Source organism: Macaca fascicularis, chromosome 1, assembly GCF_037993035.2.
Source record: "Macaca fascicularis isolate 582-1 chromosome 1, T2T-MFA8v1.1".
In the NCBI taxonomy this organism is placed as follows: domain Eukaryota; kingdom Metazoa; phylum Chordata; class Mammalia; order Primates; family Cercopithecidae; genus Macaca; species Macaca fascicularis.
The window spans coordinates 18,762,691-18,790,105 of NC_088375.1; the positions used below are offsets into that span (position 1 = coordinate 18,762,691).

General features: G+C 48.4%; 1 protein-coding gene across 4 annotated transcripts in view; it reads left to right on the forward strand.

Annotated features, from left to right (window-relative positions):
- PGBD5 (piggyBac transposable element derived 5) overlaps positions 1-27,146 on the forward strand; it is a 106,862-nt gene extending 79,716 nt beyond the window's left edge. For all 4 annotated transcript variants that reach the window (XM_065547782.2, XM_045391837.3, XM_073999031.1 and 1 more), the window contains exons 4-7: positions 10,666-10,846; positions 14,795-14,992; positions 23,392-23,497; positions 25,172-27,146. In XM_065547782.2, the coding sequence (XP_065403854.1) occupies positions 10,666-10,846; positions 14,795-14,992; positions 23,392-23,497; positions 25,172-25,367 (681 nt within the window). In that variant the 3' untranslated portion in view covers positions 25,368-27,146. The remainder of the gene's footprint in view (positions 1-10,665; positions 10,847-14,794; positions 14,993-23,391; positions 23,498-25,171) is intronic.
- Positions 27,147-27,415: the final 269 nt, after the last annotated feature.

Genomic DNA, 27,415 nt, shown 5'->3' on the forward strand with positions numbered 1-27,415 from the left:
GTTGAGCCAGTCCGTCCTCCGGCGTCTCTGTGGGGTGCAGGGATGCCTGGGAGTGCCTGTTCTTTACTTCCTGCCTGAGCCGGCTTTCTAGCTTTACCCCTTGATATCAGCCAGGCTTGGGGATGTGATGGTCACTTTGATGTCTCAACTTGGCTGGACCGTGGTACCCAGCTATTTGGTCAAATAGTAGTCTAGATGTTGCTGGGAAGGTGTGCTGTTTAGATGAGATTAAAATTTAAATGGGTGGCTTTTGAGGAAAACACATTAGCCTCCATAATGTGGGTGGGCCTCAGCCAATCAGCTGAAGCCCTTAAGAAAGTGATTGCTGGCCGGGTGCTGTGGCTCACGCCTGTAATCCCAGTACTTTGGGAGGCCAAGGTGGGTGGATCACCTGAGGTCAGAGTTCAAGACCAGCCTGACCAACATGGTGAAACTCAGTCTCTACTAAAAATACAAAAAAATTAGCTGTGTGTGGTGCCGCATGCCTGTAATCCCAGCTACTTGGGAGGCTGAGACAGCAGAATCGCTTGAACCTGGGAGGCGGCGGTTGCAGTGAGCCGAGATCGCACCACTGCACTCCAGCCTGGGCAACAAGAGTGAAAATCCATCTCAAAAAAAAAAAAGAGAGAGAGAAAGAAAGAAAAAAGAAAAGAAAATGAAAATGATTGCTGTACCCCGAGAAAAAGGGAATTCTGCCAGCAGAGGGCCTTCGGGCTTCAGCAGCACCTTGTCCCTGAGTACCCAGCCTGCTGGGCTTCCCTGATTTTTGGACTTGTCAGCCTCTGATTTGCATGAGCCAGTTCCTTAAAATAAATACCTCTGCCTCTTCCTCCCACTCTCCCACCCTCCCACCTTCCATACATAATTGTATTTATATACACACTACTGCTTCTGTGTCTCGGGAGAATCCTGGCTACTACAGGGGGCTTCCTCTGGCGCACCTGGTTTATTCAGGCCTGTTTGCTTCTCTGATTCTCACTGCTGTTGACCACCTGGGAGTCTGAACTAGAGGGCCAGGGCAATACTTTCTTCAGTCTTGCTTTTTTAAGCTAATAATCTCTATTTATTTTTATTATTTATTTATCGGTAAGAGTTGGACAAGTCCCTGTTTTCAAGAAGTTTTACAATAAAGAGATGGGAAGATAAGACTTGTACCAATGCAAATCTAGGCCTGGACTGTTTGGTTAACCACACCACCATAGACTGAGCTTCGTGCTTGGCCCCTCAGAACTAGAGATAGAGGGAGCCCTCACTGCCTCTCCAGTAGGAGAGATGGACACGTTAAAAATACTCATTGACGTAGAGTGACAAGTGCAGTACTGGAGGTGTGTCTGTACATCGCAGGGCTACAGGAAGGCCCCTGTAGGGGTAAGAAACACCCCCAGAGGCGTATGCGGCAGGGTGTGTGGTGTGCAAAGGAGAGAGCAGCTATGAGCTTTTGCCACAGGTCAAGCACCAAGACACCCAACGTTTTAATAGCAGCACTTAAGACAAGAATAAGCAGGCAGGGAATTATTTATAAGGTAGGGCTCAGGAAATCTTGAGATATGCTTGCTCCTTGGGTGCAGAATGCTGGGTATATATGAGGCCACAGCCAATGCCTTCTTTTTTGCCTTTCCCACTGCTGTTTACCCAGGCTGGCTTTCCCACTGCTGGTTACCCACTGCTAGATACCATGGTGCACTTAAGACAGCATACGGAAGCTCCTCGACTTATAATGGGGTTACGTCCCTGTGATAAACCCCTAGTAAGTTGAAAATGTCTTGTCAGGTTAAGCACAGTGACTCACACTTGTAGTCTCAGCACTTTGGGAGGCCAAGGTAGGCAGATCACTTGAGTCCAGGAGTTCAAGACCAGCCTGGGCAACATGGCAAAACTTTGTCTCCACAAAAAATATAAAAATTAGCTGAGTGTGGTGGCACACACCTGTAGACCCAGCTACTTGGGTGGCTGAGGAGGAAGGATCCCTTGAGCCTGGGAGATCAAGGCTGCAATAAGCCATGATTGCACCACTGCACTCCAGCCTGGGTGTCACAACAAAACCCTATCTCAAAAAAAAAAGAAAATGTCTTAAGTCAAAAATGCATTTAAAGCTGGGTGCAGTGGCAAGTTCCTGTAGTACCAGTAATGTGGGAGGCTGAGGGAGGAGACTGCTTGAGGCCAGGAGTTTGAGACCAGCCTGGACAACATAATGAGACTCCACTTCTAGAAAAAAAAAAAAAAATGCATTTAATATAACTAACCTACCAAACAGCATAGTTTAGCCTCGTCTACCTTAAACATGCCCAGAACACTTACATTATCCTGCAGCTGGGCAAAATTAACACAAAAGCCTCTTTTATAATAAAGTGTTGAATATTTCATGGTTGTTTACCCTCACGATCACCTGGCTGACGGGAAGCTGCAGCTACTGCCACCACCCAGCATCGCCACGCAGCATTGCACAGCATATCACTAGCCGAGGAAAAGGTCAACATTTGAAGGAATTTCTACTGAATGCCTATTGCTTTCACATGATCATGAAGTCAAAAAATCTTAAGTCAAACCAGTGTAAATTAGAGACTGTCTGTATTTATTCTGTGTCACAGGCCTCCTAAGGACTGACCTAGACGTCAAAACACCCTCCAGCCCTACCCTGTTTGCAGAGGGGGTGCAAGCATGGGAGCTAGCCAAGGTTCCCTTCCTCTCCCCTCATCTGCAGGCTCCCCTGTGAGCCAAGGAGATGAAAAAGGAGAGGTTTATACGATGATGAATCTTCCAGTGTAGGGAAAAGCCACCTAATTGGGCAATTGGAGTTCCTCGATCCAAGATGTTGTGGCTGCTCATCCTGGAAGGCTGTGCCCTGTCTGTGGGTGGAAAGAAAACCCTCCAGCAGTTCTCTGCAGAGACTGCTGTTCAGGCTTCACAATGTCAAAAAGATCGAGGATCCAGCAGGAAAAATTGGCCAACAGGTTAATGTTCTGTCGACCTTTAGTGATTAATGCAGCCCCAAGATTCTTTGGAGCAGGGAAAAAAAATGGTCCACTATTTTCTTTTAATGGTATAATCTAAAAGAGCAGATTTATCCTGTTTGCACGTGTTGGGCCAGGCACCTGCCTCTGCAGCATGAGACCAATGTTCCTATTGGGATGTTGACAGATGGACAGACACCGAGGAGGGGCTGAAGAGCAGATGCCTGGGAGGTGTCCTGAGTGAGGCTTGGAGGGACATAAGGAGGTGTCATCTGAAGGAAGACAGGACAGACTGTCTTCAGAGGACTGGGTGGCTGTCATGTCAAGGAGGCAATTCTGGATGACAGCCCTGCTCAGTGGAGGCAGGGATTCAGGTTCACGCTGGGCATTGACATACTCCGGAAGTAGATGGGCTTTAGAAGCCAGAATTCAAGATGGAACCCCCAAGCAAAAGGACCCCTGCTTCCTACCCCCTGCACACATCATGGAATCTGTCCAGGCAGAGCCCTCATGACATCTGTGAGGGACACTCTGAATGAGATCCGTGCGCCCCGTGTTGCTAAGCTAGCTGACCTGGAAGCCCCTTTCCTTCCTCAGTCTCATCTGTGGATTCTGGCAGCTGCTTCTGGCGTTCAGGAAAGAATAACGAACATCTACAGAGTGTGTGTTGTGGGCCAGGCTCTGTGCTTAAACACTTCACATGCACTATTCATTTTTCCTCCACAAGGGCCTCATGAGGCAAGTAATGTCACTGCCACTGTTTCTCGGTAAGGAAACTGAGGCACAGAGAAATTTGCTACTTTGCCTAAAATTACATCTGTAAAGCAGTAGACCTGGGATTAAACCCAGCCATTCTGACCTTAGATCCCACTTTCTTTTTTTTTTTTTTTTTTTTTTTTTTTTTGGAGACGGAGTCTCGCTCTGTCGCCCAGGCTGGAGTGCAGTGGCCGGATCTCAGCTCACTGCAAGCTCCGCCTCCCGGGTCTACGCCATTCTCCTGCCTCAGCCTCCCGAGTAGCTGGGAGATCCCACTTTCTTAACCAACAGGCTATGTTGACTCCCCCAAGGGAGAACTTTTCCTGATTTAGACAAAAAGCAAAGTATCTTTTATCCAGCTTGATTGTTGATAGGATAGTGGTCTAGCATCCATGTCACTGATTTCCCTTGTTTTGAGACATACTATTTATGTTGAAAGAATTTAAGGAAGGTGAGCTAAAGTGTTTTTTTGCTTATTTGACTCAATCTTTGTACATACTAAGTGAAATATTTTGCTCTTGACCGATAACTAATTGAATTGGCTCTAAAAGTGGGGGCCACCGTGGAATTAATTGGTTAGAGTGAATTTTGCTTGTGGATTCAGAAGCTGGGCAGGGCAGGACCTGTGTCCATTTGTTTAATTGTGCAGTGAGGAGGATGCTGGCATGAGATCCTATCCAGGTTGGATGCAGTAAGTTGAGGATGGGATTGGCTGAGGTAGAAGACATCACTGTGGACCTCTTTGTGTCCTTGAGCAAGTAGCTGAGAACTACCTTCTTTCTCCATCTTTTGAATGAAGTTAATCCACCCATACCTGTTTACTGTATAGGACTTCAAAGATGACAATGAAGTATTTATTTAGTGCCCAGGTAAGTGCACCAGGTACTGAGTGGATCAGATTCAGCCCTCGCCTTAAAGAACTTAGAATCTTCAGCTGCACGGACATGCGTGTGTACAGAGAGCCCACATGCTGATACATGTTCCTCCTCCAACCTGTCATTTTGAAAGAACCACCTCAGGCTTTGAGCTTTGGGATGAGATGAAGGCAAGGCTCCCACAGGGGTCAGCGGTGCTGAAGGTGCAGCCAGAGTGGAGAAGGACCATGAACAGACTCAGCACATGAGCTCTTCCTGGGCATGGTCACGGTGAGAGGCATGAGAGAGAAACTGGGCAATGAGAGATGAAAGTCATCAGTATGGTGATGACTTAGAGACTTTGCTGGAAGCCCCAGCTAATACACGAAGATGGCACAAGCAGCATTGTCCAGCAGGACTCTCTGCAGTGATGGAAATGTTTCATATCTGTGCTCTCTGTGATGGCAGTTCCTAGCCTCGTGTGACTGTTGACTATTTGCATTGTGACCAGTGTGGCCACAGGACTGAATTTTTCATTTTAGTTAATTTAAATGTAAATGAAAACAGCCATATGTGGCTGAAGGCAGCCACACTGGGAGCACAGTTATAGAGCTTTGCTATATTAAAAAATCACTTCTATATGCACAGTTTTCACTTAAAGACAACGGCCTTGCAGGGTGCATATGGCGGTGTTGTCCTTACAGATAAGAAAAGCAAGGCTCAGGGCAATTAAGTAACTTGCCCCAAAACCCACAAGCCAGTGAATGACAGCCTGTGCCCATGTATCCCAGAACTCACCCTCCCTGCCTCAGTTCCTCTCATGACAAGTGACTGTCACTTACAATTCACAGCTCTCTCAAGTGGCTGTCCCGTACAGATGTCCCAGGTGACAGCCGCACACACCCCCGATCTCATTCTGCATCTTCAGTGAGTGCAGATCATGCACTGCTGTGCTGTTTCCCCACAGATGAATTACTTACACCTTCATGGCTCCTTGCACACTAGCGATAAAAGACTCAAGGAAGGGATCACCAGTCCCTACAATATGATACCCTTCCCCCAGATCTGCTCTTCACTGAGGAAACTGATTCGCTTCTGTGCTGAAAGAGAAGTAGGGTCATTCATTGGTCAAGACTAGTATAGCTGAACTAGGCTTTCTCCACTTCTTTGTGTTGGAGAGGCAGGAGGGTGCCCCCCGATCCCAGCAACAGCTTAGTGGAACTATCAGCTGGGGAGTCAGCAGCTACTGCCACTAGCCTTACTGTTCTTTTGAGAAGTTGAGGGAAAAGATGAACTGGATCCTGCCTCTGGAGGTCGCGGGGGCATTTCAGGAGAGCTAAGATAAATGCCATGTGCTGTATGTGTCCCCCAGGGTGTTAACTGCTATAATCCATATTTCCTAAGATCCTTTTTGTTGTAATGTCAGTATAAAGTATGCAACATTGGGAATACTAGTCTGGGGCAAAGTATAATGCCATATAGTAATAAACTTTCATGCCTGCTTTCCTAAATATATGCATTTAAAAATTAATAAATCATAGGAGCAAAACAAAACTTTTTAGGAAAAGTGAAAAGCTTGGCAACCACCAAATGGTACATTTTCCTGCCCTAGAGATACTTGTCAAACAGTCTTGTAGCTCAGAAGTGTCTGTGGCTGGCTGCATTTTGCCCAGTGATAGGAAGTCATCTATGTCTACACATTTGGTGGAACCATATTAGTATGGTAATGCCTTCTCTAGAAATGTCTAGGGAGATATCTGACTTTTTGAAAAGCAGACCAGGAAGTAGTCACACATCTAAGTGAATGGTATTTCCTTCCGTGTTGTGTCTGGGGAGCTCTTGTAGAAAGTACCCAACCCAGCGTCTGAATACATGTGTGGGTTCCCAGTGATTCTGCTGTGTCTCAGATTACTGGCAGGATTCCTTAGGATAGTCCCTTAAACCTGGACGCAATCATTAGCATAGCTTGTATAGCTTAAGCATTTGTAGCAACAGGGCATGGATGGGATAAGACTTCGTTGGAGGTTGCTCATCCAACTAAGGGAAACAAGTTACTGCCTTTGACCACTGACGTTATTGTGTCAAAGCAAACCAGGACCAGTCGGGTACCGGACCTGCCTGACTGTCAGACCCAGCAGGACCTCTTGGACTGAGCCTTTTCCTGGCCAGATTTTGACTACCTTGCCAACAGTTTTTTTCTAAATCATGCCCTCAACTGAGACTTTCAAGGTTACCATCTTTTGTATTTATTTAAATGAAGGTCCTACTTTATGTTCACTTTTAGAAACTCATTATTTTATAGCAATGAGTGCCACACATTTGGGACTCTCTTTGGACTCTCATTGGTGCCACTTTTTGGCTGTATCCTTCTTCCAGATTTCCTAATAAGAAATCTTTGACCTTTGGCTCAGCGCCTGTCTCCTTTGCCTCAGTGCCTTTGGCTCAGTGCCTGTCCCCTTCTCCTGTGACATCCCAGTTGAGTGTCTACTTCTTCAGAAGAGACTGGCTGGAGTCTGGAAAAATGGCAGTTTTCAGAGATGCATGTGTAGACACGAGGCTGAGTAATTTCAAGACAGTCCTGCAACAGTGCTGCCTTCCGTATTCTACCCAGGAGTTGTAAAATCTCAGCTACACATCACTGGCATTTGGGAAAATATGTTAATTCCAAGACAGCAAGAGGCTGACCTGATTCTCAGAGTCATCATCATCTCCAGGTGTGGAAATGATGAATAACCATTCACTCAGACCCTACAGACACTGCAAATTCCAAATACTCGTATGCTTGAGTAATCCTGATAAGGAAGTTATTTTATAATTATTTTTAGTGGGTCTTTTTCTGATTAGGTTTGTATTACATATTTAACATCAAAAACGTTAAAAGTTCAGCATAACTGTCATTCTAATAAATGCTTTTTTTTACAGAAATAGCTGTTTGAGTGTATAGTCAACATATCTGTATAAACACACACATACACACACACTTGCACTGTTTTATAATCTGGCTACTTTACTTGCAATGATACTGTGAACATTTTCTATGTTATTAAATATTTTTTCTACATGACAATTTTTTAAAGTGTACCACATTCCATTATACCTACGTATATAATTTTAACCAGTCTCCTCTTCATGTAAGATAATTAGGTCATTGTTAATTTTTTTACCATTATAAAAAACCCTGAAATGGACACGGTATTTTATATATAAATCCTTTTAACACATTTCTGATTGTTACCTTGGATTGAATTCCTAAAAGTGAAACTCATGAGTAAAATAGCATGAATATTTTTAAGGTTTTTACAAGATTTATTTTTAAATTAACAAATAAAAATGGTATATCTTTATTGTGTACAATATACTTTGAAATATGTAGACACTGAAATGGCCAAATCAAGCCAATTAACATACACATCACATCAGATAGTTGTCATTTTTTATGGTGAGAACTCTTAAAATCAACCGTCTTGGCAATTTCCAAGAATATGTTGTTATTAACTGTAGTCACCACATGATATCATAGATCTCTTGAACTTATTCCTTCTAACAGATTTTGAATTCTTTGACCAATACTCCCCACTCCCACTTCCATCCCCTAGCCCCTGGTAACCACCATTCCACTCTCTCCTATTAGTTCAACTTGAAGTTCACATGTAAGTGGGATCATACAGTATTTCTCTTCCTGTGCTTGGCTTATTTCACTTAGCTTAATGTCCTCCAGGTCCATGTCGTTGCAAATGGCAAGATTTCCTCCCTTATAAAGGCTGAATAGTATTTCATCTTGTGTATATGCCACGTTTCCTTTATCCACTTATCCACTGATGGACACTTGTGTTTCCATATCTTGGCAATTGTGAATAACGCAGCAGTGAACGTGGGAGTGCAGGTATCTCTTAGAGCATCCTGATTTCAGTTCTTTTGGGTGTGTACCCAGAAGTAAGATTACTGGATCCTATGGTTTTTCTATTTTTGATTTTTTGAGGAACTTCCATACTGTTTTCCATAACAGCCATACTTCAAGGTCTTTGATTCATGGGCAAAATTTCCCTCCAGAAAATTTACACATATTTATACCAAGTCCCCACAGTGCTCATTTCCCCCACATCCTCACTGACGCTGAGTGTTTGGATGGGGAAGATGTTGTTCACTGTTGGTCTTCATGAAAGTACATTGAATCAGTCTGTTTTCCAGGGAGTAAAACTGACGTCATCTCCGCTCTGCTGGTTTCAATAAGGTGGGGAAGCAGTCCATTTCTCAGCTATCACGTTGTAGTTCTTCAGATGCATAGAAGTGCCTGGTATGGAAGCAGTGTGCCCCAGTGTGTTAGAACTCTAAGATACTCACAGGCCTCCTGCCCTTGGTGTGCACACACTTCCCCATTATTCGCTCAAACACTAATGTGGGTGTTGATGAGAAGGAATTTGGATTTTGCAAATGTGTTATGGTCCTAAATCTGTTAACAAGAAATTATCCTGCATGGGCCCAACCTAACCAAGTAAGCCCTGAACAGGAACCAGGCTCTTCCTAACAGAAAGCACAAGAGGGATGCAGCTTCAGGAAGAGTCCCCATTGCTGGCTTGCTTTTTTTTTTTTTTTTTTTTGAGACGGAGTTTCACTCTTGTCGCCTAGGCTGGAGTGCAATGGCACGATCTTGGCTCACTGCAACCTCCGCCTCCTGGGTTCAAGTGATTCTCCTGCCTCAGCCTTCCACGTAACTGGGATTACAGGCGCCTGCCACCACACCTGGCTACTTTTTTGCATTTTTAATAGAGACAGGGTTTCAACATGTTGGTCAGGCTGGTTTCGAACTCCTGACCTCAGGTGATCACGTGCCTCAGCCTCCCGAAGTGCTGGGATTACAGGTGTGAGCCACCATGCCTGGCCAATCATTGCTGGCTTTGACAATGGAAAAGGTCATGTGGCAAGGACTACCTGTTGCCCCCGGGAGCTGAGAGCAGTCCTTGGCTGATGGCCAGCAGGGACACAGGACCTCAGTCCTGCAGCCATAAGGAAACAACCTGAATGCAGATCCCAAGCACCAGATGAGAACCCACCAGTCAACATTTTGATTGCAGCCTTGTGCTGCCCTGAGCAGAAAAGCCAGCCATGCGCTGCTCAGACCTCCAGCCTACAGAACTATGAGCTCATAAATGGACGCTGTTGAAGCCACTGAGTTTGTGGTCATTTGTGATGCAGCAATTAAAACAACAATACACAGCATTTAAAAATTTGAGTGTAGATATCTGTATAGAAACCACAGGCAACATGTAGCTGTGTGTGTTAATGTAGAAATAATCTGTGGCGGGCTCAGATCCATCGAACTTCTCAAGCAGTTCTGGTTTGCAGTGACTTACTGTCATCCAACACCACATTTTCTGTTGTGTTGTGTTTTTGTTTGTTTGTTTGTTTAAGATATTCTCTCTAAGTCACATTTCTTGCACCTGTACTGGAGGATTTTTTGAACATGCTCTTCTTCAATCCATTAACTTTCCTGCCTCTACCACTTTGATGATGTTCGTGGAAGCAGCATGAAACAACGTTTAAAAATTGCTCGCACACATCCTCTTTGTTGGCCCTGGACTCTTGGGCAAATGTTTAGCCCTCAGTCCTGTCTCCTCTGCACCGTGAGGGGAATCAACCTCTTCTGCCTGCCTGATGGGGGTCACTGTAAAGAACAAATTAAACAGTCATTATGAACATACCTTGTCAATTAAAAAGCTGTATTCAAATGGAAAGTACACAGATACGTGTATTCCTAACAGGTGAGATTGCCTTTAACTTTATTTATAGTGAATTTAAGTCATTCCTGTGTTTGAAAGCTGGGGAATGTGTTTGCACAGTCCCATTACCCGCGGCTGCTTGTTCTTTTCCTCCTCCACCTTGACCTTTCCAAACTGAAGCATCTGGTGCTGAGTCACCAGTTGCCAAGGCCACGGGGTGTGCTTGGGGGTGACCTAGAGCCCCTGTGAGCTGAAAAGATGATGGGGGCTTTTCCACGGGCTCCCAGTCTGATGACTGAGACCCGGGAGACCCATGCTTGCTGAATACTCAGGCTCCCAGCCTGACACTGCTGTGAGCACGCTAACCTCTGTCTGTTTCTATTAAAGATTTACGTCCACCTGAAGGAAGGTGGGGGCCCAGATGGCCTGGACGCGCTGAAGAATAAGCCCCAGCTCCACAGCATGGTGGCCAGGAGCCTGTGCCGGAACGCGGCAGGCAAGAACTACATCATCTTCACCGGGCCCAGCATCACCAGCCTGACCCTGTTTGAGGAGTTTGAGAAGCAAGGTAAGTCAAGTGGGGAGCTAGTGGGGACGTGGCCCTGCCTCCCCCAGGAAAGTAGTGGAAGAGGTTCAGGTGGGGGTACAGATGCGTGGTGGCCAGCACAGACCACAGGATGCCAGGTGATGAGGCCTTTCCTTGAGGGAACAGATGCATCTCAGCCACCCTGTGTGCTGGACCCTGCTGGGCACTAGAGATTGCAAGGTGTGTGAGCCACAGGCTCAAGGTCTAGAGGACGTGTCTAGACCTTGCGCCAAGCTCTGCCCGGTCTTTGGGGCATTTCTTTGTATGTCCCCTGTTGGAAATCCGCAGCCATCAAAAGCCTGTGTCCCCTGGGCACAGCTCCTAGTAAGGCTCTAGGAAGTCTCTGGAACTCACCCATCCTCTATAATGTGGCCCCTTCCCAGGAGACAGACAAGAATTGTGTGAAGACAGGGAACAGTACAGTGAGCCTCAGAAAAGTCTTAGGTACTCTGGGTGCTCAGGTGCTTGGTGCATGTGTGGCAAAGACTAGGCAACCCTTCCATGGCTCTGGAGGAAATAGGGGCTATAGAAAAAGAAGATCTGGACCAGTTCAGGGAGCCCCGTGGCAAGCTGCCTTGGCCTTCACTTTGTCCTGCCTTTGGGGATTTAGATCTGGTCGACTCAGGAGAAACACAAAAAGTGCCAGCTCCCCTGCAGCAGCCACTAGACTAGAATTACAAACCTTTTGCTCAGCAGCAGTCAGACATCTGGCCTTAAAACTAGACCCTCTTAAGTAACGAGATGTAGACAGCTGACATCCTGGATCCCTGGCAGCTGCAGTGAGGCCGCAGCCCTGGACTTCACTTTTTGCTGGCCTCAGCTGCATCTTACTCATCTGCAAAGCCCAGGGCTCAATAGTTATTTGTTGGAAGAATCAAGGGTAGAGAGATCAGACGATGTGAAGTGGGGCTCTGAAAGTAAAGCGAGAGAAAATTGGGTACCTGAAGCACAGTACCCAGCTGCTTTGGAAGAATGGTGGGTTCTCTGTTGGAGCTCAGAGTGAGAACTGGGACTGCCATCTCTCCTGCCGACTTGTGCAAGGCTGAGTGCAGGTACTGTGAGTGTGATGTTTATGTGTGTTCCAGGGCCTGTTCCCTGCCTCACACCATCAACCTGGACTGAAAGTAGAGGGGATATATGTGTGTGTGTGTGTATGTATGTCTGTGTGTGTGTGTCTGTGTCTGTCTTTGTGTATGTCTGTGTGTGTGTCTGTGTATGCATCTGTGTGTGTCTGTCTGTATGTGTGTGTCTGTTGGTGTGTGTGTGTATGTCTATGTGTGTCTTTGTGTCTGTGTGCATCTGCGTGTCTGTGTGTGTGTGTGTTCATGTGTGCATCTGTGTGTTTGTGTCTATGTGTGGCTGTGGCTGTGTGTGCGTCTGTGTGCATTTGTGTCTGTGTGTGTGTCTGTGTCTGTGTGTGTACCTGTGTGTGTGTCTGTGTCCGTGTGTGCATCTGTGTTTGTGTCTGTGTGTGTCTGTATGTGTGTGTGCATCCGTGTATTTGTATCTGTGTGTGTGTGTACCTGTGTCTGTCTGTGTGTCTGTATCTGTGTCTGTGTCTGTGTTTGTGTCTGTGTGTATCTGTGTTTGTGTCTCGGTGTGTGTGTACCTGTGTGTATGTGTCTGTGTGTCTGTATCTGTGTGTGTATGTATATGTCTGTGTCTGTGTGTGCATCTGTGTTTGTGTCTGTGTGTGTCTGTGTACCTGTGTCTGTATCTGTGTGTGTTTGTGTGTGTCTATGTCTGTGTGTGAGTCTGTGTTTGTGTCTGTGTGTGTCTGTGTTTGTGTCTGTGTGTGTCTGTGTTTGTGTCTGGGTGTGTGTATATGTACCTGTATGTATGTGTCTGTGTGTGTCTGTATCTGTGTGTGTGTGTGTGTGTCTGTATGTGTGTGCATCTCTGTGTCTGCGTGTGTGTCTGTGTGTGTACCTGTGTGTATGTGTCTGTGTCGAGTGGGGTGGATGCCGTGCAGACAAGGTGGAGTGGGGATGCCGGAGGACTATCCCGGGCCATCAATATGATTCCCAAAGAGCTGGGTGTGCTGCTCCTGTGGTTCTGAGAAGGGGATGCGTCTTGGCTCAGAGAATTAGGAGGAGGATGGGAAAGAATCTTCTAGCTGAAAGAAAATATTTAGATATGGAATTTGGATTTTTTTCAAGAGAAGATTAGGTAAGAGATAAAAAAGATCTCCTTGCCTATTTTTAGAAGGGTCTAAACTGACTGAGCTCTTCACCAGGGCATCATCATGTACCTCCTCCGCCGTGACTGAGGGCAGTGTCCTCCAGCGTATCCGCAGGGAAGGTCACTAGTGGCTGCACCCTGCCTCCTCAGGACACAAATCGCATTGGTCGGGGCCAGTGTCCCCCCACCCTGGGAGACTCTCACAGGCAGCCAAGGTTGAGGAGAAGAATCGGAGCTGAGAGTCTGGTTGTCCCTCCTAGAGTCACACGGACCGTTGTAAAATAAAAGCCAGAAAGGACATTCCTAGAATAATTTCTGTGTTTATAAAGGGATGGAGTCATGGAAACTTGGGTGCTGCTGGGATATTCTTCTTTCCCTCTTACGAACATGCAGCTTCTCTTTGGCTGGTGGTGTAGACTGAGCCCCAGATGGGTGATTTCGGACACCCTTACCCTTGTTCATGTCATCCTCCTCCCTGTTTTTAAGAACAGATTCTCCTTTTTACATCTCAAGATGAGAGTAGCTTGAGTGGTCACGTGCGGTTGCTAGGAATGGAGCTGCGAGCAGCAGACCCCTCCTCTTTTCAGCAGTGAGACTCGAAAGCACCTCTGGTTGCATCTTCCTTCCCACCTGCTACCAGGAAAGGAGTTCGGAAGAGGGAAAGATTCTTTCAACTGTCCTTCTTCTGGTGCAGTGTGGGATGCGGGGATGAGGAAAGCAGATGCGTGGGATATGTGATGTGTTCAGATGACTGATGGCACTGTCAGTCCTCCAGGAGCTGAGCAGAGAGTAAAGGCTGAGACAGCTCCCAGGGTCTCTGCATCCCCTCTAGGCTGCTGGGGAGCAGCTGAGTGCCTGTGGCCCCTGTGGCCTTCTGGCCCAGCAGGGTGGGGCGGGCCCATGATGTGGAAGGACCTGAAAGGCCTCGAGTCCAGGATGGAAGTGAGCAAGTCCACGGTGGACGTTTGTTCATACCGGTGTCTACTGCCCACCAGCCACCGCATGCCAATCTTCCAGGCCTTAGAGACCAAGCGCAAGCTCCTGCTCTCTCAGGAAGCTCTCCACCCACTCATGGAAGGTCACTTGGTTTAGTTCACATTCTTTGATGGTTCTTTCCTTCACATTGAATATACCTCCCCAAGGAGATGAGGGCTCCATCTGACAGCTTCCTGGGGTGCGGTGTGGACTGGCTCAGCACTGGGCTCGCAGCCAGCCATGTCTTGGTGATGCCATTAGGATGATGTAACCATGGCCAGGATGCTGGACAGTCCTGGGCTTCATGCCTGTCTTTACCCTCCCAGCTGTGAGTCTGGGGTCCTCGCCCTTGTCGAGCCTCAGTTCTTCTCTAATGTGTGTGCCATAACCTATGGAGTGCAGAAGTTTCTTGAAGTAGATGGGATGATGAGTGCACGTGCGTAGTGCTGTGCTGGACACTGAGCGAGGGTCCAGGTGACAGCTCCTGCTGCTGCTGCCAGTATTGCTTGTGCTGTGATCCTACACGCAGTCTTAGCATACTGTATGTTCTTAGGGAGGGACCTGGGGAGATTGCCACAGGGAGAGACAACAGAGGGATACGAGACCTCAAAACTCTAGCAGTCTCTTCTAGAGGGATCTCTAGAGGGTCTGACTCCCAAGCATCAGCCTCAGAACCAGGCAGTCCCATCCTTTCCTTGAGGGTGCACGGGGTGGAGGAGCCACTGGCATCTCCGACCACGGTGAGTGTATGATCCGTCATCCCTCTCCCCCCAGGGATTTACTGCTGCGGCTTGCTCAGCGTGCGGAAGAGTGACTGCACCGGCCTCCCACTGTCCATGCTGACCAACCCAGCCACGCCCCCGGCCCGGGGCCAGTACCAAATCAAGATGAAGGGGAACATGTCCTTGATCTGCTGGTACAACAAAGGACATTTCCGCTTCCTGACCAACGCCTACTCCCCGGTGCAGCAGGGTGAGTGCCGGCCCGCCATTGGCACCGCAGGGTGCGCTGGGTTTGGTTGAGCTTGGCCAAGCCCAGCGCTGCGGTGGATGTGGCGTCCGCTGTGGGCTGTGCTGCTCTGGGACCAGACTACCCTCGGTTATTCACCAGCGTCTGGGGCCACGCTCCTAAGTGTGGCGGCTGCGTGGAAGCAGCGGGTAAGCAGCGAGGGAAGAGCTCCCCGTTCGTTGTAAGCTGTTGAGCGGTGCCAGGCTGACGGGGTTTGCAGGTGGCTCAAGCAGCCCCGGGAAGCCCGCAGGTTGTACATGGGGTGTGATAATGGGCTGCATTTGAATGGCATTTCACTTTATCGTCGGGGATTCTGTGACAAATCTGTTCTGATGGGAGGAAAAAAATCCATTCTTATCTTTCAAGGTCCTCCTTAGAAGTTAAGGATGTGCGCCGTCTGGTCCGTCTGCTGTTCCCTGATTTCTTCATTGATTTTACTCGGGATTTAAAATCCATTCATAACAAAGGGACTTACTTAGCGAGGAGCCTATGCTTAAAGTAACGTACAGTGAAATCATCACTAAACCACTGAAAAGAACACTGAAAGGACGAAGGGGCCCTGGCAGAAATGTTCCCGGCCGCGCAGCGCTTGGGGGCAGCCTCCCCTGCCTTTCCCGGAGGCTGTCCTCAAGACAAGTGACAGCAAATGAGGTAGAAAAGAAAGGCCCCTTTCCCCTTCACTAGTAAAGGGACACTGCCAAGGAGCCCGGTGTTTGTGTGCGGATTTGTGCTCTCACATGTACGTGTGTGTGGAGTGTAAGCTTGCCTGGCATGTTGTATGTGGTGTGGAGTGTGTATGTGATACACATTTGTGATGTGGGTGTGGTGTGTGTGTATATATTGGTGTGTACTTTGGTGTGGAGTGTGTATGCGGTATGGTATGTGTGGTATGGTGGGTGTGGTGTGTGTACATATTGGCGTGTTGTATGCAGTGTGGAGTATGTGATATGTATGTTTCTGTGACGTGTGTGTGTTTATGTGTGTGTGGTGTGGAGTGTGTATGTGATATGTATTGGTAGTATGGAGGGTGTGGTGTGTGTGTATATATTGGTATAGTATACTGTGGTGTGGAGTGTGTATGTGGTATGGTATGTGTGGTATGGTGGGTGTAGTGTGTGTATTGTTTGTGTGATGTGTGCTGTGTAAGTTTGCATGGTGTGTGTGGTCTGTATGTTGGTATGTGTATACACGTGTTTATGTTAATGGGCATGGTGTGTGTGTGGTCTGTATGGTGTGGTGTGTATATGTTTGCATGGTGTGTGTGTAGTCTGTATGTGTGGTGTGTGTATACATGTGCATGTCTATGTTATGGGTATGGTGTGTGTGTGGTCTGTATGTGTGGTGTGTATATGTTTGCATGGTATGGTATGTGTAGTCTGTATGTTTGGTGTGTGTATACACGTGCATGTCTATGTTATGGGTATGGTGTGTGTGTGTGTGATGTGTGTGTGTGGTCTGTATGTTTCTGCGGTGCAGTTTGTGCATCTGTGTTTAATGTATGTTGCTAGTTTATTCCCATCCTTCACCTCCTGCCAGCTTAAGTTGCATCATGCCTCAGTGGAGATTGCAATCGTTGGACCCCAGCAGATGGGCATCAGTACTCAATTTGGGTGTAGAGGGCTGCAGGGAGCTGTGCTCTTGAGTGCTGTGTATAGGATCAGTTGAAGAAAGGTTTGATCCAGGCATGGTGGCACCCACCTGGAGTCCCAGCTACTCAAGGGGCTGTGGCAGGACATTACTTGAGCCAAGGGGTTCAAAGCCTGCCTGGGCAACATAGAAAGACCCCCATCTACCCAGAAAAAAAAATGAGGAGGAAGAAAGAAGAAGAAAGAGGAAGAGGAAGTAGAGGAAGAAGAACAGAGATGAAGAAGGAAAAGAAAGGCTTGGAATTGGCCTTGCAAGCTGAAGGCTAGAGTTTGGGTTGAACTTCCAGACTCCCGTGATTAGGGTCTTGGTTCTGGGCAAGGGAATTTCCAGGGAACAAGTGTGAGAGTCAGGGGCAGGAACTGCTTCCCACCAAATTATTTTGTTTATTTATTTTGGGGACAGGGTGTTGCTCTGTCACCCAGGCTGGAGTGCAGTGGTGCTATCATAGCTCATTTCTGCCTCAAATTCCTGAGCACAAACAAACCTCCCACCTCAGCCTCCCGAGTACCTTGGACTACAGGTGCATACCACTGTGCCCGTTAATTCTTTTTATATTTTTTGTAGAGACAGGGTCTCACTATGTTGCCCAGGCTGGTTTCAAACTCCTGGCCTCAAGCGATCCTCTAGCCTCAGCCTCTCAAAGTGCTGGGTTTACAGGCATGAGCCACCGTGTCCAGCCCCACCAAATTATTTTAAGTGATGGCCTCTGAAAAGGTGTCTCAAGGCAGGACATCACATGCATGTGGGCTCAGTGAAAGGAGATAATGAAGAGAAAAGAATGCAGCTGGAGACGTTCAAAATCCTATCCAGGATTTAAGATGACAAATGTTAAAAGCCTATTTTTAAGGGTTGGAGCTCTTAAAGCAGACACCAAAGGAACATGTAAGGAGGATATTGATGGGGGAATTGATTTTTAAATCTGTTGAAATTTAGTGTGTTTAATGTACTTACAGTTTCTGGATCCAAAGTATTCTATTTTACATCATAAAGTTCAGAATCCTAGTATCCCTTAAAAATCCCAAAGAGTATGACCACAGCATCACTGTAGCCTCCCTCCCCACCTCTGGGGGCCCTTGTCCCCTCCCCTGGTACCTCTGGAAAGCACTCCGGGGAAGTTCACACTTGCTCAGTGAGCACTTCGGTGGGTGCTTCAGGTGGGCACAGACCTGGGTGTAGCTGAAATGAGCGGGAAATTGCCCGGGGGAAGGTAAAGTTCGTAGCTGCTCCTCCTCAGGAAATCTGTTTTGGGGTTCACATCTTAGAGTTCTTTTTCTCATGAAGAGAGATCATCTTCTGTACCTAGTATTCCTTCCCTTCGGGTGTGCCATAATTTCTTCAGCCAGTGTCCCTATCAGTGATCCACTTTTTCACAGTATTAATAATGATACAGTGATGTCTTCATACATAAACATTTGGGCACATCTTTGATCACTTCCTCAGGGTAAATCCAAAAGCGGAAGTGCTGGGTCAAAGGGTGGGACCGACGTCAAGGTTTCTGGTGATGTGTTCAAGGTTGCTGGTGAAGTACAGGCTGTACTTCTGTACCATCGCAGTGGGCACAGGGTGCGCCTCCAGCTTTACCAGCACTACTTTTTTATTCTGTATTTGTCATTCTGATGGGTGAAGATGCCCCCAGATTTTAAATATCAATCAGTCTTATTGCTGGAGAGGTTACACATTTCTCCATGTGTTGATTGGCTAATTTCGAGTGGTTTCTTTCTGTTCCTTACAGTTTTCCTTTTGAGATATTTGTCATGTTCTCATTCACTTGAAAGGAAGTTTTCTGCCTATTGGACATTGTTTTCTGTATTTCATTTCCTGCTGTTTTTGTTTATGATTAGTATTATTTAACATAAAAGTAGTTTTCATTTCTCCATAGGCGGATCTGTTGATTTCTTCTCTGCTCTCATGCTTTAGGTCTCTCCTCTGTCCCAAGGCCAGATAAGTATAAGTTCACCTGGCTGTTTTATGGTATAATTTTGTGCTCTTTACCATAATCCACTTCAAATTGATTTTGACGCATGACCTCAAGTGGGCCTCTACTATTTCGTTGTTGTTGTTAAGTGGCCAGGGTGGATTGACCCAGCAGCTGCACCTCTGTGCCTAAATCATTTATTGAGTAATTCATCCTTTTCCTATTTATTTTAAATCTCACTCAGGGCCAGGTGCAGTGACTCATGCCTATAATCCCAGCTACTCGGGAGGCTGAGGCAGGAGAATCGCTTGAACCCAGGAGACGGAGGTTGCAGTGATCCAAGATTGCGCCACTGCGCTCCAGCCTGGCCGACAGAGCAAGACTCTGTCTCAAATATGTATATATGTATCTCAGATAATAAACTGAAACATCATATATTCCAAAGACTGCTTCTCAGCTCTATGTTATATTCTGTTCTATTATGACCATATATACTCTGGTTGAAGTTGAGCAGAATTTCCAATTTTAGGAAATATGTAACTAGGTATGAACATTTTAGGAACTGGTTTATTATTTTTTACTCCAGATTCTAAGGAAACATGAACCTTTTTATCACAGAGTGTGAGCATATACACAGGCTTTTTATCCCTTTATTTTATTTTATTTTATTTTTTGAAATGGAGTCTCCCTCTGTCGCCCAAGCTGGAGTGCAGTGGTGTGATCTCGGCTCACTGCAAGCTCCACCCCCCAGGTTCGAGCCATTCTCCTGCCTCAACCTCCCAAGTAGCTGGGACTACAGGCGCCCGCCACCATGCGCGGCTAATTTTTTTTATTTTTAGTAGAGACGGGGTTTCATCATGTTAGCCAGGATGGTCTCGATCTCCTGACCTCATGATCTGCCGGCCTCAGCCTCTCAAACTGCTGGGATTACACGCGTGAGCCGCCGCGCCCGGCCTGCACAGGCTTTTTAAAAAGTTAAATGCAGGCTGGGCACAATGGCTCACACCTGTAATCCCAGCGTTTTTGGAGGCCAAGTTGGGAGGATCACTTGAGTCCAGGAGTTTGAGACCAGTCTGGGCAACATGGCAGAACCCCATCTCTACAAAAAATCCCCCCCCAAAAAAAATTAGCTAAAAAGTTAGCTCACCAACACTCGGTGAGTGGGGGAGAGTGTTGGTGAGGCACTGAGGCAGGAGGATCACTCGAGCCCAGGAGGTAGAGGTTGCAGTGAGCCGAGATCATGACACTGCACTTCAGTCTGAGCAACGGAGTGAGACTGTCTCAATAAAATAAAAAATGTTAAATGCTGTCACATGTCAAGGGGTATTGCCATTGTGAGCCAAACCTTTTGCTTTTCTTCCGAAATCCACCTTGGGTCTGTCATCTTCCTCCTGGAGTCTGCCCATTTAGGATTCAGATTCACTAAGACTAATGAGAATGCAGAATGTCTGTATATGAATGAGTCAGGTCTTGATTCATTCACTTAAATTTGCAGAAGGGTAGCAGGAATGTCAGTCAAACCACTAACAGCCGAGGAAGGTGTTAAGACAGAACAGCTGTTAGATGGGAAGACAGGGCCATGTGGATCTTGAGCATCACAGAGACAGACACGGAGAAGACAGACATGTGTGCAGACCCATATAGCATTGAAAACAGCGTCCACCACGAAGTCGTGCATGATGTACACGCCGTTCTCAGTGATTCACTCAGTCAAGACAGTCACTATCAGATTCCCTCTTGCTAATGTTGCCAATGTTAGCAATCAGAAGGTGTCACAGGACAGCTGCCTTGCCTTTTTCAGCTGGGGTACTATCTGAGAATCCAAAATATCATAGGGAGAGGAGAGTGATCTGGTTTATAAACTGGGGAAATGCTCAAGGAGAGGATGCAGATCTGGTGTGGAAATAGCTCAGTTTCAAGGTGAAACTCCCATGTTAAATTTAAAATGATGAAAAAGGATGGGAAAGAAATGAAGAGTTAAAGATGGTCTCCCGTGTCCCGTGGTGAGGCAGATTGGGACAGTGGCAGTCCAGGAGCCTCAGCTCTATTGGGCTGAAATCAGGAGGTGAAAAGCTGCGAGGTCGGTGGCTATGCGGACGGGGCTATGGGAAGCCCCGAGAATCTTCAGAGCGCAGCCCTGACTGACTCACCAGAGACACTAATGACTCAGAGCGGGGCATCCGGAAGTCCTGGGAAAGGAATTAAGGGGATTTCCGTTTCTTTATAGGGACGGTCACCTGCTCACATCCACGTGGAACCCTAAAGGGGCCAGAGCTCCTGAGACCCAGAGAAGGTTGTCACTGGAGGTCAGGCAAATCAAAACGTAGCTGGAGATGGGAGACCTGCACGGACCACGTGCTGGGGCCCCGTGTGTGAAAAGGGGTTCCTCCCACTCGGTCTTGGAGGCAGATGCAGCTGAAATAAGGTGCCGGGACAGGAACCCTCAGGAGGGGCATTGGAGAGAGAGACGGCAGTCCTCGGGTACTGCAGGCTCACACGCCCTCCCTCGAGCCTGGCACGCTGAGCCCTGGAGAACCCCCCACTGCAGGCCCCCGACAGCAGAACGTCTCTCAGGAGGAGGGGCTCCATAAGCAAGCGAAGGAGGCCATTGTCTCCTGCCCGGAGAAAGCTCCAGTGTGGGGGCCGCCGTGGTTTTCTGGCCCTTGGAGAGCTTTAGGAAATGCATTGCCGGGGCCGCTTCCCCGGTCCTGCATCTCTAGGGCAGGCCTGACAGCTCAGGTTCCCACAAGCTGGCCAGTGTTTCTTCCGTGTGAAATGCTGCTGTTTCTGAGGAAAGAAGGAAAGAGCCCAGCTCAGTGTATATAAGCGGATCTGCGTGACCCTGTTCTCCTCAGCCACAGTCCCTCAGTGAGAGTTGTGGGGGCGGGAGGAGGCTAGACCCAGACGAAGCTCCGGTGGACCTGCAAAGGACATGCCCATTTTACTTTGACCGTGTCCATTTAAGTATTGCTGAAATTTCACAATCCTGTGAGCTAATCCCTTAAAAAAGAAATACAGAAAAATGGCACTGTGCCCATAGTCCCTTGCTGCTGTGAGGGAAGGCCGGTTCGAGGAAACGGTAGGTCAAGTCCAGCCACCTTTGAATGGCCGCGGCTGTGTGGAAGAATGCGTCCTTCCCATCTTCCACGTTGTCTGTGGTGGGTGGCGCATACGGCAGGCCTTGGAAGCCAGAATGGCCTGTAGTAGCTTGACAGCGGGGCAGGGAGGGCTCATGGGTCTCCGTGTGCTTCTCAGGCCCTGCCGATGGGATTTGTTCATCTTGCCGTGACCTTCCCGGTGCCCCTGGGATACATTCCCAGCTGTACTTAGTAGAGGAAAAGGTGTTTGAGGGTGTAGGGCCCCCAAAGTTCGAGGAGGCATGAAAGGATGGAGCTGGAGGATGGGAGGGTTGGAAAGGGCAGCTGCCTCCTGCTTCTGAGCCTCTAATTCCTTTTGGCTGAGCATGGAGGCTCGCACGTGTAATCCCAGAATTTTGGGAGGCCCAGGCAGAGGATCACGTAAGGCCAGGAGTTTGAGACCAGCCTAGGCAACATGGTGAGTCTCTATTTAAAAAAATTGTTTTAATTAGCTGGGCTTGGTAGCACATACCTGTGGTCCCAGCTCTTCGGGTGGCTGAGGTGGGAGTATCCCTTGAGCCCAGGAATTTGAGGCTGCAGTGAGCTGTGATCATGACACTGTACTTCAGCCTAAGTGATAGAGCAAGACCTCATATCTCAAAAAATAATGATAATAATTACACCCTTTTGCTTTTTTATTTTTTATTTCATTTTGAGACAGAGTTTCGCTCTTGTCATCCAGGCTGGAGTACAGTGGCAGCAATCTCAGCAAACGGCAACTTCCGCCTCCCAGGTTCAAGTGATTCTCCTGCCTCAGCCTCCCGAGTAGCTGGAATTACAGGCACCCGCCGCCATGCCCAGCTAATTTTTGTATTTTTAGTAGAGATGGGGTTTTGCCATGTTGGCCAGGCTAATCTTCTGGCCTCAGATGATCCGCCCGCTTCAGCCTCCCAAAGTACTGGGATTACAGGCGTGAGCCACTGTGCCCAGCCTCCTTTTCTTTTTTAAATTGACAAACAATAATTGTACATTTTCATGGGGCACATAGTGATGTTTTGATATAGATAATGTATGGTGATCAGATCAGGGTAATTAGCATATCCATCATCTCACACACTTATTGGGAGATTTGTCAAAGGATGCAAAACCACAACTTAGGAGGAGTGAGGTCTAGTGCTCTGTGTGGGGTGACTCTGCAGTCACCCTGTGTGGGGCGACGAGTTGCCGACACCCTTTGGCTTTGATGAAGGCAGGTGGAAAGGGCTCCGTGGTGCTCTCTGACCTCATCCACCACCTCTTCTTCCCAGCACCCCTCACCCAGCCTGGCAGAAGGGGGAGGGAGGGAAGAGTGAGTCCTGTCGCCGCTTTCACTCTTTCAAGGCCCAGTCTGGTGCAGCACCCTTTCCCATGCTGCTTAGAGCCCCTTCAGGCCTGCCAGGGTCCTGCAGGCCTGCGAACCCCCATGACTTGGGCTGCTGTGTCTGGGCTGGCACATACCGTGGCATTCACCTGACTCTGATGCTTTCCTCAACCCCTCTGAAGCACCTGATGGTTGGTGCTGATTGTTCTTCTTCAACTCTCCCTCCCCTTCTCCTCCTCGCCATCCTCCTCCTCTGCTCATTCTTAAGTCGGGGGCAGCTAAGCTGAATGAAGATAGGCACATTTATAAATTGGCATTAGGAGGAGGTGCTGAGGAAGGGGCTTATCTTGTCTCTCGCCTTCAGGAGTCATCATCAAAAGGAAGAGTGGGGAGATCCCATGCCCCTTGGCCGTGGAGGCGTTTGCCGCTCACCTGAGCTACATCTGCAGATACGATGACAAATACAGCAAGTAAGTGGCCAGGTGCCTCCATCACAGAAGGACTCTCATAGTTGTGCCATCTCGGCATAGATGTCTTGGCAGATGATCACTAGTTTCTGCAGTGTTAGAACTGCAGGACGAAGACCCTGGGAGGTAAGATCCTGCCCTCAGTCTGGGCTTCTGGCCTCACCTGTGCACACCTGGGCTTACGTGGAAGTCCTCTGCCCAGGTACTCTGCGTCCTCCGCTCTCCCAATGCCAGGTTCACATTCCCTGTGCCCAGAGGCACCCTTCCCTTTGCTTACCTGAACCGAGCTGTCCCTCAGCAGTGAGCTCAGACCCCAGCCATTGGCATCGCTTGCCCCAGTCCTCTGTCCTGAATTGCTGTCCTCCCCCACACCCCTAACACACTGGGCGTCAGCTCGGGCACTTCTACCCCAAGTCACATATCTTCTAGCATGGGTGCCTTAATTTTCTCAAATATGGATGCCTGTTTAGATCACCAGATGTGGTCTCATGTTCAGTATACACATAGTATGCATAGTTTACACACAGCATAGACAAGATCCACAATGTGCAGACGTCCAGACACCCATGATGCCACCTCCGACCTGGTGCCATTATAGCCACCATCATGGGAACTCAAAAAATGATAGCTGTTGAACATTAAAAGTATTAAATCACGGGGATTGAGCCTGACCACTTAGAACAGGGTTGGACTAACTCAAAACCGGATATTGACTGAACCCTCTTTGAGGGTAACCTATACTTCCTGGCCTTTTTCATGATAAAGAGGGAAAAACAAGGACCTGGTTCTCTCTGGAAAACAGCCTGTGTGTGAAAGGTAGCCCCACTCCTTAGTGATTCATCAAACAAACCTTTGTTGAACGCCTACTATGTGCTCAGCACCTTGCTAAATTCCATGAGGTTGTTACAAAGACATTGGCATTTAGTTCACTGAGCACCTACTATGTACCGGCACCCTCCTGTGTTCTATGAGGTTGTTCTAAAACAGCTGGCATTTGTGGAGTAGATGTCTGTGGTGCCTGCTGTGTGCTGGGCATTTCAGTCATCGTGAGATATTGAGGACACTGATCCTCCCATACTTTATACACGGTGCTGAGGCAAACTCACAAATGGAGAAGACAGTGCAGTGAGTGAGGCCTGAGGCTGGTGCTCCCAAGGAGGCCAGTGTCCTCAGGGTCCAGGTGGGCTTCCCAGAGGGGCGACCTCTGTACTTCCATCTGCAGGGATGGCAAAGGTACACTCGGGAACAGGGTACACCCTGCAGGGGCCTGGAGCTGAGGAAGAGCTTGGCCTCGAGGGAGTGGCAGCTGCACAGGACACACAGAACACAGCCTTGCAAGGAGCATTCAGCAAGCAGGGAAGCTGGAGGGGCTGCCAGGTGCCTGTCCACTCCGGGGCTGTGCACCACCCCAGCACACCTGCCACCTGGCTTTCGGGTTCTCCTCCAGCAACCTTGTTGTTTTTCACTTCCTTGGTCTTAAGTGAAGTTTATTGTGACAAAGCCCCCAGCTAGAGCTCACCTAACATCCCAAGCCTGACTCCTGCCCCCACAGCCCTCCTGCTTCTGTCGGGGGCGAGCCTGCAGCGTCGCACGGGCCGTGCTGAGGGGGGCGTTTGGGATGCATCTCCGGGGGCCGTGAACCATCAGGTCAGCTGTTCTTCTCCCCTCTGTCTTCAGGTATTTCATTTCTCATAAACCAAACAAGACCTGGCAGCAGGTGTTCTGGTTCGCCATCAGCATCGCCATCAACAACGCCTACATCCTGTACAAAATGTCAGACGCCTACCACGTGAAGAGGTACAGCCGGGCGCAGTTCGGGGAGAGACTCGTCAGAGAGCTGCTGGGCTTGGAGGACGCCTCTCCGACCCACTGATGCTGGGGGTGCAGGACTCGGTCAGGGGAGGGGTGAGAGGGGGAGGAGAGCCTGCCATTCCAACTTGCCCATCAGAGACCCGGAGATGGCCTGGTGTATGGTTTGCTGCCTGGGAGGGATGCACGGGGCCTCTGGAGGGACAGGACGGATCTGATCAGAGGACGGTTGCTGTCCTTATTTGCATTCCAAGAAGAGCACGTCCTCCCTCGGGAAACAGTGCCGCCAGCGTGGTGAGCACCTACACCCAAGTTCTCAAGGGCAGATTCTCTCCTGATATCCGTGGAGCTTGGGAGGCAACGTGGACTGTGACTGCAAAGGAAGGCCCTGTGGTGGAATGAGCTGGAGCATGCTCTAAGAGAGGCGTCTGCTTCCTAAAGATCTGCAGTCGTCGGGGACGTGGTTCAAGTTCGTGACTTGAAGGAAGCAAAGACGCCCTGCTTGGTTACAGTGGCTTGGGTGTCGGGGGAGGCCGGGGAGTTTTCCAGCACTGGCCTCATGTGAGCACCTTTGAGCCGGTCTCTTAGAAGAAGTCACGCATCCTGGGTATGCAGTAGTGAAATGGGGAGTGGGTGCCCATTCTGAAAAATGAGGCATTCCTGCTCATTCCCTCTGCTTAGCTGGTGGGCAGGGGAGAAAGGGAAACGCCAAAAAATTGGAGTGAAGGGTGATGCTATTTTTTATTTTTAAATATATCTTCAGGTTATTTTCTTACTGTTGCTTCAGATCTAATGTAAAAGGCAGATGTCCCCTCCTCTCCACCCCCCTCACCAACCCCGGCCTCAGTCACGGCTCCTTGCATGACCACAGTTCTGTGTTCTGGCCTGTGGCAGGGCCAGGAAGGGCCGCTGGCTTCCGAACAGACGTGGTTGCTCTCCACGAGGCCCATGGGGAGCCCGCGGGCCCTAAGCTTTGTCGCAGATGTCATCATTGGCAGAATTACTTGTCTTGAAAAATATGTAGCATTGCTGAAACACACAACCGAATTCTCTGCGATGGCCATTTGCTCATTGTCTTTCCTCCGTGTGTAGTGAGTGACCCTGTTTGCCTTCTCAGAGTGGCCCCTCAGAACAACAGGGCTGGCCTTTGAAAATCCCCAAAACGGGACTGTGGTGACCACCCTGGTCAGGTGTGATTTGACACGAGGGCCGGAGGTGGTTGCTGACCGCAGGACTGGAGAGGCTGCATGCCCAACGCTGGCAGCGAGGCTCGTGTGTCCCCAGGCAGATCTGGGCTCTTTCCCAACCCAGGTTTATGCGTCTCCGGGGAAGCCTCGGTGCCAGAGTGGTGGGCGGATCTGACCGTCCCCACAGACCAGAAACAAGGAATTTCTGGGATTACCTGGTCCCCTTTCAACCCAGTTTATGTAACCACCTCATTTTTTACAAATGCAGAATCTATTCTACTCAGGCTTTGGGACTCTGTTCCTCGTCCTCACTCAGTTACTGCGAGTGTTGCTGTCCGCATGCTCCGGGCCCCACGTGGTTCCTGTGCTCTAGATCACGGTGACTCCCCCACCCTGTGGTTGGAATTCGATGCCACGGATTGCAGGCCAAATTTTAGATTGTGTTTCCAAACACCCTTGCCGTGCCCTTTAATTGGATTGAAAGCACTTTTACCACATGGAGAAATATATTTTTAATTTGTGATGCTTTTCTACAAGGTCCACTATTTCTGAGTTTAATGTGTTTCCAACACTTAAGGAGACTCTAATGAAAGCCGATGAATTTTCTTTTCTGTCCAAACAAGTAAAATAAAAATAAAAGTCTATTTAGATGTTGATTCTCTGTTAATACGTGAATTTGTTTAAAAGGTCAGGGAACAGACAGGGTGCGGTGGCTCACGCCTGTAATCCCAGCACTTTGGGAGACCAAGGCGGGCGGATCACAAGCTCAGAAGATTGAGACCAGCCTGGCCAATATGATGAAACCTCATCTCTACTAAAAATAGAAAAATTAGCTGGGCATGGTAGTGAGCACCTGTAGTCCCAGCTACTTGGGAGGCTGAGCAGGAAAATAGCTTGAACCCGGGAGGTGAAGGTTGCAGTGAGC